General features: G+C 30.0%; 1 protein-coding gene across 2 annotated transcripts in view; it reads left to right on the top strand.

The window, feature by feature from the left end:
• The window catches only part of LOC126850652 (dipeptidase 1-like), a 97645-nt gene that overhangs the window by 51039 nt on the left and 32508 nt on the right, over nt 1-14098 (top strand). Inside the window, exon 1 of one of the 2 annotated variants that reach the window (XM_050593872.1) lies at nt 9069-9151. The exons of the other annotated variant lie outside the window; for it this stretch is intronic. Within the exon in view, the coding sequence (XP_050449829.1) occupies nt 9137-9151 (15 nt within the window). The 5' untranslated portion in view covers nt 9069-9136. Of the gene's footprint in view, nt 1-9068; nt 9152-14098 lie in introns of those variants that run through there. 2 annotated transcript variants of the gene reach the window in all.

Genomic DNA, 14098 nt, shown 5'->3' with positions numbered 1-14098 from the left:
CGATCCTTTTTGCTGCAGTTATTCCTTTTTTGCGATGCGCCATGTCGAATATTCCGAATGCGCATGCTACTTTAAAAGGAAATATATTTATTGACGCAGAAAGTAAAAATTACCAATTTTCTTCTTATATACAAATCAATTACATACATTTTATCATATACCCTGCGATATTTATTACTACTAAACGATAACATGATTGAAAATTTCCCTTTTCAAATATATTTATTTAATATTTTAACTATATTTTATTATTATTTTTATTATAACTTTATTTTATAATTATAATTAAAATAATAATTTATAATAACTGTAATTTTTTTTATTTTTGTTACATTTATGTGTAATTGTTACAAGTAATATAAATGATATGTGTGTAATAATAATCACACATTACGCTCGAAAGAAACGCATACACACACACACACACACACACACACACACACACACACACACACACACATATATATATATATATATATATATATATATATCTATATCTTGTGTAGTCATGAATTGTAAGCACAAATCTGCCAAATATCAAACTCTACGTTATCGATATATTTTATACTTCTTATCGATTGTCATAAAATTTATATGGAGCTATGACACACGTTTTGATGTTTACGCATTTGCATTTTGCGCACTGTAAGCATTGATTTACGAGAACTTGGATATTTTTCCCTAACACGAAATACGGGATTGATACTTCTTCATTATGCGACGTTGGATCACTACGTTTTCAGTTTATGTTCTCGGCTGCTGGAGTAACCTATCGCATAAAGAGTGCAGCGCTGTTGCACGTTTGAGACGCATGATGGATAGTCAAATGTAATGAGGGAAACATGCCGGATGCAGCGCTACATCAAGAGATGTTGCGAGTCCTACTAAAAACAAAATATAAAAGATGAAAACAAAAAAAAAGATAGCTATGAGAAAATTGTTTTTTTCGTTGAAATATTTTATATTATTATTATTAAAAATTGCAATTGTAATATCTAAAACTATAAATTATTTATTTACTGCATTCGCTTATATGTCGCTCTTTTATCAATTAAAAGCGACATATAAAAAATTCTATTTTATAACGTAACAAGCTAATATTATAATTCATTCCTTTTTTTACAAAGTAATTTGTAACACACAATTTATAAGTAAATTACACACATTATACATATACTTACTCAATAAACTTGGCTCTAGATTTAAAAAAACTTTTTTTCCAAATAAATTTTTTTAATTTTTTGTCATTCATTATTTTAACTACCAGTTTCAAAATATTTTTGCATTGCAAAAAATCAAATAAAGAAACGAAGAAATGTAGCTTGATAAAACAAATAGCATTGTGGACGAAACCGGATAAAAGGATGGATGAGAAAGAACTGATTGCAAATATATAGAACAAATTATATATATAGTTTCTTTGATTGTTTTTCTCATCGCTTTTATTTTTGACAACCTCGTCCCATGACCTATGATTTCTTTGAACTTTGATACCAGAGGACGCAAAAAAAGGTGGACGACCTGCTTCGCCGTGAGTATTAAAAAGAAACAATGAGTCCTTTCGCGTTAGCAACGCGAGAACACGTATCCGAAATTTGGAGGTACGAGCATGATACGTTCGCCGTGTTTTTCTTTCTCGAGAGCAACGTGGTGCATTTCGGATGCGTAAAGCAACGGCCGCGGGTTGTTTGCGACGCCAGATGACGAGTTGTAGCGTCGGATAAGCTTGCAAGCATAACGATTCTTCCGGACGCGCAAAGCCACGTTAGAAATGATAACAAAAGTAATGTTGTATTCACAGATATAAATAGATTAAGTAATAATGCTTTTAAAACAAAAAAAAGTTGGATTTAAATGTTTGACTTTAAAAAATTAATATGATATTACAGCATTCTTTTAAAAATTTTTTTCTAATATTGTTTTCATTTTAAATTGTATATAAAAAAAAATTATACTATAATATTTTCCAAATGGAGTTCTTACTTTTGCTCTGATTACAAAAATTCTTTGCACTGAAAGTGTTATTTTTAAAAGTATAAGAAATTAAATTATTAATTATTAATTATAAAATTTATATGTGCTCAATATGAAATATAAACATTTTAAGAAGTTACGAATTTATAGTACTTATCTAAACAAAGTCAATGTAAATATATATGAAAATTACAGATTTCAATATTGACATTAGACAAAGTTTTGACACAAGTGATTTTCCATTTGCGTGCAAATTTCACTTCTCAGAGAATGTTGCGTTAATCAAATTTGCATAATTAAAACTTGTTTAAACAAACTTCAGAAAGTAAAGTCTCAAAGATAATACGGCTTAGCATGAAACGAGACTATTTGTTCATTAGAGAATATTACAAAGTTTCTAATTTAACATACAAAAGATAATTCAAAATTTAACTCACGAAGAAATGACAGAAAACGATAGTAAGGAAGTCGAAGAATCTCTGCAAACTTTGTTTGTCTTATATGAAGTCTGGAAACTATAATATAAAGCACGCACAACATTCCATTTCGTCTCTAAGAAAGAAATATCTTCTAGCTAGATAGTGAAGTCAAATGCATCAGTCTGTGTACATATATATATATATATATATATATATATATATATATATATGCATTTTATGTATATAAAACGTTACATTGTTGTTTATTGAGAGACATTCGCATCGCATATGTAAGAGAATATTCTCGCTCTCCTTTTCTTAATTTAGCCAGCACAAATCACCGATGCAATTTTAGCGTGAAAATAATATAGGATTTATAATAATATAGGATTGATAATAATATAAAATTTTTTTTTCAACCGACTCTGTAAGTGTCAGGCGCAAATTTCGCCAAAAGTTGGCTCACAATTTGCCGCACGTGGTCACTGGCGAACGCGTTTAATGACCTCAACACAACACGTAAGCGAATATTTATGGGAATGCAGTTTGCAACCTGCAATTGCAACAGAAATGGTCAGTATACTTTGGTCTGCTTTAATATTTTGTACTGCTTCTTCCGGCTTAAGACACCGCAAACTAATCCTTTTACCAGCTTGACTGAATCCGCTGAAACGAGAATTGCCACCTCGTATTACTGTCAAGTTTTTGCCGGTGATTTTTTTTCTTTCCATTAGATGTCATTGTCTCGCCTAAGTGTCTCTGTGGCGATGAATTGCGCCAATATTAAAAAATAGATTCTAAATTTTCTTAAATTGCGTGGTTTGAGAAAAATAAAATAAAAATAAAACTTTCTTTAAAATGCTTAAAAATAATCTGATATTAGCGCAATATGACACAAATATAAATAAAAAAATAAAATGAAATAAAATAAATAATAGAAATATAAATAAATAAAAAATATCTTTAAATTAAATCAACAAATTTATTATTATAAGAAAAATGTTTCTTTTTTTATAAAAATATATTTTATATTAAAAGTTTTATTATGAAATATCGTATTTTTTTCTGATTTATGTATAATATTAAAATAAAATTATGTAATAACAATGATACTAACAATAAAAAGTAATAAGAGGGATTTTTATTCTTAAAGGATACTTTGGGTGAGCCCAATACGATAGAAACAGCGTGTGCATTGACGTCAGAAGCATGAATGTCAGCATATAAGAGTAGTGATAAATGCAGCAGCAGCGATTGCGCATCTCCATCGGGATATGTGCATTCATCATTATTCTATTCCATGGACCGTATTCATTTCAACTTTTTTTTACACCTCTTTTCGCCGGAAGCTTTGCACTGCCGATCTATAATAGCGAACTCGAGATGAACGATCTGGAAAAAGAGACTAAATTTTTGAATTATTTGTTCAAGACATATTTATGAAATATTTCAAATTTATTATATTTATTATATTTATATACATTATATTTATTATATTTATATATATTATATTTATTATATTAGATTTAGTACACAAATTAGTTATAAATAGCAAACGCATTATTTTATTTCACATAATAGTTACTGATAGATGAGTTGTGAAGTGCATTACACACATACTGCATATTTCAGAAATATTTTTATCCAATAATCTTTAATCGTAAAATATTTGTATAATAAGAAGCTCTGTTTTTATTTTTTCATGTTTGAGCGACACAAATGTAGATAAAATTAAATTTATGTTGATATATTTAAATTGTTATGACAAATGTCAGAACGCTGAGAAATCTGATGATTGAGGAAAACACGTTTATCCATATATATATACATATGGATAAACGTGTTTTCCTCAATCATCAGACATGTCACAAGCAATATTTACGGTTGCAGAAAGCTATTACCGCCACGATCGAGTGAACTATTATTATCAGGAGAGATCCACAATGCCAGTAACACCGGTCAGAGAGATGATAAATGTTTGTCCATATTTAGCCTCATTACCGGCGATTTGTTATGTCGCATATGGTTGCGTCATCTCGTTGAAGGAGACTTTTGCTCGTTAAACGTAATACTTTTGATCTAGAAGATATTTCTATTTACTGGTAGCGTTATTTCATTCTAAAATATGTATACTTATTTATTATTGATTTACTAATATTAATTTGCATCTTCATTTACATCAGATTATTGTCAAGCATCAACGAGAATATTATTTGTATTGTTATCACAAAAATTTTAAAATAATTGCAGTAGAAAATATGAGAAAGAATATAAGAAACATTGTTTAATAATTTAATTTCTTTGTATACATAAAAATATCATTTTTCACATCATACATAGTTATAACTTTAAATATATTTAAAAACGTTTTTGTTTTAACCAAAGAATATATAAAATTAAAATTAATATTGAAATAAAAATACATAAAATATCTACTATTAAAGAATGTGAACAATTATAAATATCTACTTTTATTTATTAATTATTAATAATAAAAACTTGATCATGTGTCACACATACGTTTTTAAATCATACTATAATTATATTTTATAGAATATCATGTTATATCAATGTGTATATTCTTTTTACGTAATATTATTTCAATTTTATTTTAATCCATGGCTCCAACACATTCAGAGCAGCATCATTTTTAATTTTGCCACTCTAATCCGCTCTTGGATATTAACTCTGTTAGAGAGGAAGCCATTAATATCAAATATAGTAGCTTGCGGATGGCGCAGAGAGCCTGCCAAATCATGAAGTCAGTATATACAAGCCGTATTTAGCCTTGGCCAGTTAATCCCAGATTATAATATATACAGTATGCGTCCTAATATCAGATTAAAATGTAACATACATGTGACATACAAGCCGTCTTTGTTGTATGGTCATTAAGTTCTATCATTATTATGCAATAGTTCATTATTGATAACGTGGAGTGGCATTCTCGTTCGGAAAGGAATCAAGCATGGTGGATCAGATTTGTATTTTAAATGTAGCAAAATTTGAATATTTGAAAAGTGCCGGTTTTACATTTTTAGCGATGTACTATGATACAATGTCCATAAAGCGGAATAGAAATAGATATTCATTTCATTCTATTTTATATCTCATTAAAAGAAAGATATCTTTCTTGACTGATTACTTTTTATCACTACTTCTTATTTGATTACAGTGTGAATTTAAAAAATAAATAAAGAATAGAAAAATATTTAAAAAAACCGTAAAACTCGTTATAATTTTAAGAATTAAAAATTGATAATTATAAAGAGTGAATTTCTATCAATTTTTTAGTTATTTCCGCGAGGTTAATTTAAATTCCAATCATCTCTCATTAATAATATTTATCTGGGGAAATGGGGAATTTAAAATATTAGCGATACGAAAGTTCGAACGTTATTTAATGTCATTAAATGTGCTGAAAAATCCGTGTGGAACGTTCAATTACAACGCGTTCAACGATTTAAACGGACATGGCATTACCTGAATGTGATTATCGCGACGCGGAACGATGGAACTGTCGCATGGATTCGTCCACGTCATCCGGCCGTTTTACGACGAGGAAATCGTGCCAACCACGGTGAGCTATGAATATTTATCAGTTGCGAGGACAGCCAGCCGGTGGTGGCTAGCCTCGCAAGAGTGCCCAGGCATTGATTCGACCAGGTCTGCGAATTCGGTATTGTATATGGTGTTATTACCGGCTTCAGAGTAATCAGCGTGACAATGTCGAGCTTATGTATTGTTTGGGGGAGGTAACGGAATAATGAATAGAGGATACGCATGTGTATTTAACTATGGCATTGCAAATATTTGAAGCCCTCCGGACGGCCAGCTCCCGCGGGTATTTTTCTTCCTTGTCGATGAACTGCAATCATCTGCAGGGTATACTTGTTTTATATAAATATTTGTTGATTATATCTATATATCCTATTCCCTATCTCTATTATTTGTAACTATTCTGCTTTGGTGTTTAAATATTGGTATTTAAATATGCATTAAAAAATTGGGAAAAGCATGTTTTAAATTTTTCTTTAAATTAAATTTATAAGTACATTATTATTAATTATTGTTATGTAGGAAAATATAATCCATATCTCTTATGTATAAATACTTTACACTACCGCAACAATTTTATTATTAAAATATTTATTGAGAAAGATCTTTATATATATTGATTAGATGTTTTTTTCATTGCATTTCGTTCCATTCAATATCTCGCTACTAACTTTAATCGAATTTAAACTTATTTGCTAGTCACATAATATATGAATAATTCATGATAACATACATCCTTCCTAGATCATTAATTACCACTCGATAATCATATTTCAGTTCTTAACGGGGCACTATAACCCGAGGCTTTTAAGCAATTAAAGGGTGCTGCGTTAAAGGAGGGATATCGAAAGTGCCGGCGACGCAAATGCGATTTCCGCATGGAAAATTGAAGGTTCCAGTCATTGCGCTCGCTAAAAAAAAAGCCTTCGCGGTTTCGCTTCAGGCGGCTGCGAGCAAAATAGATCGTAAAAGTTGTATTAACTTTTAGTGTCTATACCTATCGCTCTTAGCACTTTATCGTTAAGAATTGTGCTAATCTTATTCTAAATAACGATATTCTTTATGTTAAATTATTTTCAATTATGTGCCATTTAATAACCAACTTTAATTATAAAATTATAATAAAATTATTGTAGAAACATTAGCGACAATTTTTTTCATTTAAGCGCCGACAACCAAATTGACAACCAAAATTAAAATAAATATATTCAACTATTTATTATGAATACTTTAGATACTTACGAAATGTACTTCTAATTCTTCTTTTAATGAGATCGGCGACTCTGTTTCGAACGCGTAATGCAAAAGAAAAGTTATCGCCACTGCAGACAAACTGGTGAACAAAGAAGAAAAGAAAGGCGTGCCACTTCCGTGTGTGCTCCATATTCTCGAGAAAGCTGACGTAATTTCCAGGCTGAATCAGCAGTCGTCGCGAACGATGAAATGCCGCGAGGCGAAAAGTCCATTAAACGTCCGGCAATGTCTCTCCCTTCTCTCCTTTCTTTATTTCTCGCGTTATGTCTGCGATATCCGCTGCCGCTGCCGCGGTTGGTTTCTTTCCGGAACATCCCTAAGATGTGCCAGCTTCTGATTTTATAGATCAATCGTAGGCGAGGGCATCTAAGTCTTTTGTGGAAAGAATCTAAGCTATAAGAAAATCATCATAATATTGTGATTTTTGTTATGACAATATAAATAAACTAAAAATTGCGTGAAATATTGTAAAGAATATTAAAAATTCAACTAAAAGTATTACTTTTAATGAATTTAATGAAAAAAAAACTAGATATGCAATAATTTATTTAAGAAACTTTATTTATTTATAGTATTATATTTTATTAGTGTTAATATTTCTATTTTATTATATTTTGATTTATATATAAAACAATTGATACAAAAATTTTAATTTTTAGCATGTTGAGATATCTCAAAAAATTATCAAAATAATTATTGCATCCACACAAAGAACTGTGCGTTTTCGCTCACTAGCAAAGTATATATTTCAATGAAATTGACTGACGGCTTTATGCACTGATAAATTCAATTAATTACCTGAAAAATATTGTGAAGAAACATTTGGCAAAACCAGCCATATCGGATTAATTAATAATATAATTAATACAACAGAATCAATTCCATAGAATTAATTAACTGCCATTCTCGATACGCGGTCGTCTGAGTAACAGCGAGTTCCGCGGATTGAATTGCGGATCATCAAAATTTCATCGACGCGTGGAAGATGGCCAACGGTCGTAAATTATTGCAGAATTCGCACAGTGAAATTTCCCCAGTTGCGAAAAATTTATGAGTTTTTAAACTTGAATCGCGCAATTAATCAAAACAATACTTTCCAGTGTATAACTCAGTGCCCGTTTGTACATTTTCTCGCTTAATTATCTTTGCATCAATTCACAAAATGTTAAACCGCAATTTCTATAAATTTTTATCGTTAAATCGCTATAATTAAAATAAACAACTTTTACATTATTTGAAATAATGAAAAAGCGAGTTTAAAATTAATTTATATTACGTAATAACAGTAATTTATTTTACGAAAAAACATTTTAAAAAATAGAAAACAAATGACAGTTTTATTTTTTACTGTCTTCTGATTTAATTCTTAAATATATCAAATTTATTCAGATTATATAATCTCCTTACTGTACACAACATATTTTCAGCATCTTTATTTTCTTAAAAATTTATTTTGAAATTATCTATGCTCTTCTTTGTACTTTAAGTGGCATAATATAATTCATGTAACAATAATCTCAAGTAATTATAATATAAAATATAATATTTTTTCTTCATTTTTCTCTCTTTACACGCAACTGACACATTGCACGAGCAGTTCGTTATTTTGCTCGCGACTTGAGTCTTCTTTGCCTTGAACTTTTCCTCTTAAGTCGTGTCCATTACTTCTTTGAAATGAGAGCAAGTCAGATCCGGTACATAAGTCGATTTTACACATTGAGTCAGATCTTGCAGCTTCTCATCAATTCGTTCTCTCACGTTAGAATAAGATTTAATAATGCCTCTTTGATGCGCCGGGCCGACCAGCGCCCATGGCAAACAATAGTGCAATTGCGTCAATATGTGCAGGCCAAACTTCGGGCGATGCACCTCGAAGAGATCTCGTCGAAGTTTCGAGCAAGCGACCAGTTCGCGGCTTCTCGGACGCGCTGATGAATCTACGATGTGTGAGTGAATATTCAAACTTATAAATAATGTATATCGTGGCATAGAATATTGGTCATAGTTTTGCACATAATGGTTTATTATTATTTTGACTCAATCGTTATTTTGTGGAGATGCGCTGCAAATTCATGAGATTTTCATATTTGTAATTAACTGCATGACATTACAATCGCATTACAAAATGACATAATAATATTGGACAATCACTCTCTACAAATATCTGAATTTAATTTAAATATATACATGTATATAAACGTCTGACACAAATTGTGAAAAATTTATGTGTATGTCTTTGATGATTTATTAAACGTTTACATAGAAAACTGAAATTTTCTATGTTAAATTTTAAAATGTTAAAAGATAAACTATCATTTTACAAAAATAAAAAGATTTATTTAACAGTACTTACCGTCAAATAATTTAATAAACAAATCCTGCTCTTGTTTATCCAGTGTAACTGGATCTAAAATGTCTAAGTCAGCTAACACCGAGATAATAGCCATATTGATAAAAACGAAAACATCTACTCCTGTCTTTATTCCCGCTGTTGTCAGAATCACTTGTTCACACAATGCTCGAAGCACCGACATGCAAATGACCAAATCGAAATCGACATCAATATCCGAAATTTGTTTTATGCTCTGCAAAATCCGATCTTTGGATTCCCGTAAATACCTTCGAGCTTTGATGATGATTTGTCGCTTTAATAACTCTTCGGTATTCGTATGCAGATTAAATCTACTGGGAAAAACGTTTCTGCCAAAAAAATTTCAAAATTTTAATAAAACTTATAATTTTTTGTAAAATTAATATATCAGTCTTTGAAATTAATAAATCTGGAATTTTAATATTAAATACTTTTATTGTAGAAAAAAAAAAAAATAGTTAAAATCTTTAAAACTAATTTTTTTTTCAGAATTCTAATAAGACAAAATTACTATATATATATAATTATTATTATTAATTATAAGTACAAATATTATATCAATTTTTATATAAGTACCATATATCTATTGTATGAATGTATAAATAATAATATGAATATAAAACTCAAATAGAATCAATTAACCAAATTTTTGGTCTAAGTAATGTTGAATGCATTCAAATATGTATTTTGAGAAATAATAACGAACCTGATAGGCGATCGAGGTCTTCCGGACAATGTAATAACAATGTATTTGGAATCCTCGCCATTAGCGCGAAGAAGTCTCGGCTTCGGCATACGATTATACGGCACGAGTCTAAAGAATTTAAACAAAGTGATTGTAAGGTAAGGAAAACACACGATCAGATCTCCGCAATTTCTCTCAAGTCTGTCCGGAGATGAATCGGCGGAAATCACAGGGAAAAGAAATAAGAATCACTAGAGAGTCGTATTTTCTCGAGTTCCAAGCTCGAGCTTTTTTTCCGGAGAAACAAAAGCACGAGAGCTGAAGCAGGAACGATAAACGGGTGACTGACGATCAAATAGCCACATCCAAGAAGAGAGATTGTAAAGCAACGCAAGTGCAGGTTTATATAAAAACCATCTATAATTAGTGACCGCTTTTAGCAAATGCACTAAAATTGACAGCTAAACATACATATATATATATATATGCTTAATCATATGTAATATTAAACATGCATATACTTCTGAAAATCTCCATGTGCAATCGATAGTTCGACACGAAAAGTGAAAAGTAAAACACATAAATTTGTCATTTTTTCATAAAAAATAAAGTTTGCGACAAATACGACAACGAAGTTATCAGAAAAGTGTCAATTGATTCGATAATTTGTCCCAGTTATTTGTCTCAGTTTATGCAACTGCTTTTCATGATTGATATCTTTTTAGTGAGCTGATGATTAGACGGAAATTGTGGGAAATGTTACCGCAATCACTTCGCGCTCAATTACGGCCGCAGCATTGCGGGTTTACCTATTCCGCAGTTTCTTAACGATTCAGGTAAAGTAGCCATTGAGCGGAATTTGCCGGAAAACTAACCGCGAGATTTTCCCGCCAAGCTAGCAAGCCTGATTTTAAGAAAAATTGTTTTCATCGAAAATATACAATATCATAGATATAATCACGCATAAAAATAATTACAAAATAAAATTATTATTAAATACAGGTTATATATATTTTCCGTTGTTACTTTATTACTTTATTATTTTATGTCTAGGGAATTGCATTTTTATTTACTAAATTAAATATATATAAATAAATAAAACATTTTTTGTTCCTGAGAAGATAATTAATATTAATGCATACATTGGCATTATCAAATGCTCGCAACAGATAAATTCTGAGATTCGTGTTCTTAGCGGAAATACTGCGATAGGATAAGGTAATAATAGGATCTAAGCTCTTGCGCAATAACCTACAAATTGTGTTAAGTGACTGTGAATTATACACGATCGATAGAATATTATTTCGGCTCTGCTAGGCGCCAACAACTTCGAGCTCGCGAGAATTCACGGTCGATCTTGATAAAACCTGCTCGTTTCGCTTTCACGATTTGCCATTATGAAAACGATATATCTTAAACGCCAAAAATCTCTCTTTTATTAAACTTTTTGCTGGTACATATCTGTAATAAATACCTATATATAATATCTTTATTTCAAAGAATTATTTCAACGCAAAAAACTATTTTAAACTTTTCACAATTATTTGTTATTATATTTATAAAATTATAAGTTATTTTATTTATACACATAGAGAGTTATAAATTAAAAAATAATTTACACATAACAACACACACACATGAATATATATATATATATATATATATATATATATATATATATATATATTTATATAAAATATGAAATATACGCTGAACATGCAAATATATTAAAAAATTAAGAGCGATATCTATTAACATTATAATATTTGGATTTTATAAGTTATACCTTATTATAAAAGAGAGAGTAAAAGTTATATTATCTCTATTATAAAACATGAAATTCAAAATCACATACACATAATTACTATATGATTAAACACCACGACATATAGTTATTATTATTCAAGATCATAAATCAGGGAAAAGTAATCTTATATTATTTTTATATTGTAATAGCTGATTTCAGCAGTTATTGCTCGCATTTAAATGATGATAAAATCCGAGCTTTGCTTTTGCTTTTTCTTATATACGATTATTCTATCTAATAAAGGAAAGAATCATGGCAATTTGAATTTTGTGTTTCTTTTCTATTATTATTACTACAAATAGAAAATAATAATTGTAAACAGATTAAATGAACTCTTTGTTACTTACAATTCATGAGCTAAGAATGGATCCGTGGTGTTCTCTTGGTTATCAAGATCTTGATCTGAATTATTGATTTCGTTCAATAGATTTTCACAATACAAAAACGCTTTATCCATTTTCACATTATACCATTCTCGATAATCCTTTTCGTTCTTTTGAAAATCCTTGCACCACTTGTGATGATCCGAATAGCGAAACTCGAGATAGCCACGTTGCTCGCTCAACTCCAGGCACTCTGCAACCGGAAATGAAATTCCGGCGAGTACATACTTTGAATGGTGCACTGCAAAGTCATCTTTGATCTTGGGCGAGTTTTATTTGACAAACTGACTTACGAATAATATATGATTGAAAGACTTTAGAAAAAAATATTGTAAGCACATTACATGTTATATTTCTTCTTTCTACTTGATTTTAATATAAATATTTTTATGAGAATTAAATAATTACATATAAAACATTTAGTAAAAAATAATTATTGTTTTAAAAATTGTTATTATTTTTGAAATTTAAAATTATATACCAGATCAAAAACTTTGTTAGAAATATATTTATTTCAGTAAATATTTCAATAAATTTGAATTTTTATCAGAATAATGGGGATAAGTTAAATATAACTGGCGCGAAATCGAGGAAGGAATGCATGGAATTAGACAGCGTGAGCTTAACGTGTCAGTCATGGGACTTGGAAAAAAAGTTACTCGGCGAGAAATATCGCGCAAAACCTACAGCGAAACGTCATATCGACAACGATTGATAGAGAGACCATTTACGGATGAATGCGCGCATCATGTATATCACCGCGCGCCACGCATTCGTATAGAAGCTGCAACTATCGATGCAGCGGATTCTCCCAGGATCGCGTTAGCATCGTTATTCGCATTCGCATTCAAAAATCACATCGATATTATATCTGCGTAGATGACGATTGATGATATGCAACTTGTACTAGATAAATAGCAAAGTGATATTTATCGTTGAGTGTTGTTCAAGCACACAGACCAATAGTTGTTTTTGTAAATTTTATCTTGTGAAATAAATTCAGCAAGATAAATTGCTCTATTTTTAAAGTAGATACAGTAAAACATTGGATATAGTACAACATCATTATGAAATCAATAATTGTCGTAAAGCATTATTATAATGTCGAGGATTAAAGTAGTAAATTAAATTTCTCTTTTCATTTCAAGAAATTTTTAGGATTTTTATGCAATAACAACCTTCATATAAATTGCTGATTTTTTTATATTAAAAGAGAATAACTAATTAAAATTTAAATTAATTTAAAATAATACTTTTATAAATTATTATTCTTGTGCATTAATATATAAAATTTAATGTAATTAAACAATTAAAAATTGCAATGCTTTTGACAATAAACATTTCAGATAATTTTCTTTTCGCGATTAAACTCACCCGCTTCTTGGCAATCCAATCCCTGCAAAGCTCTGCAGATTGCTTCGCTCGTTACTATCGTATCTTTACGGGAAACATCGGATTTGCTCGCAACTTTCTTCGATCGACTCAACATCAAACTTTGTCTCTAGCCCGTGGCGCTCTTTCTAAAATTCGAACAGAGAAGATCCGTGGCAATTCTCTTGAGAGAGGTAATCTTTTTCGCTTGTCGTAGATGAGTGACGTCGCGATCGACAGTTTTGTTTGACACTCGTGAAAAGTACTTTTTAAATA

This window comes from Cataglyphis hispanica, chromosome 1 (assembly GCF_021464435.1).
Source record: "Cataglyphis hispanica isolate Lineage 1 chromosome 1, ULB_Chis1_1.0, whole genome shotgun sequence".
In the NCBI taxonomy this organism is placed as follows: Eukaryota; Metazoa; Arthropoda; class Insecta; order Hymenoptera; family Formicidae; genus Cataglyphis; species Cataglyphis hispanica.
This window is presented reverse-complemented; position numbering and strand designations above follow the sequence as displayed.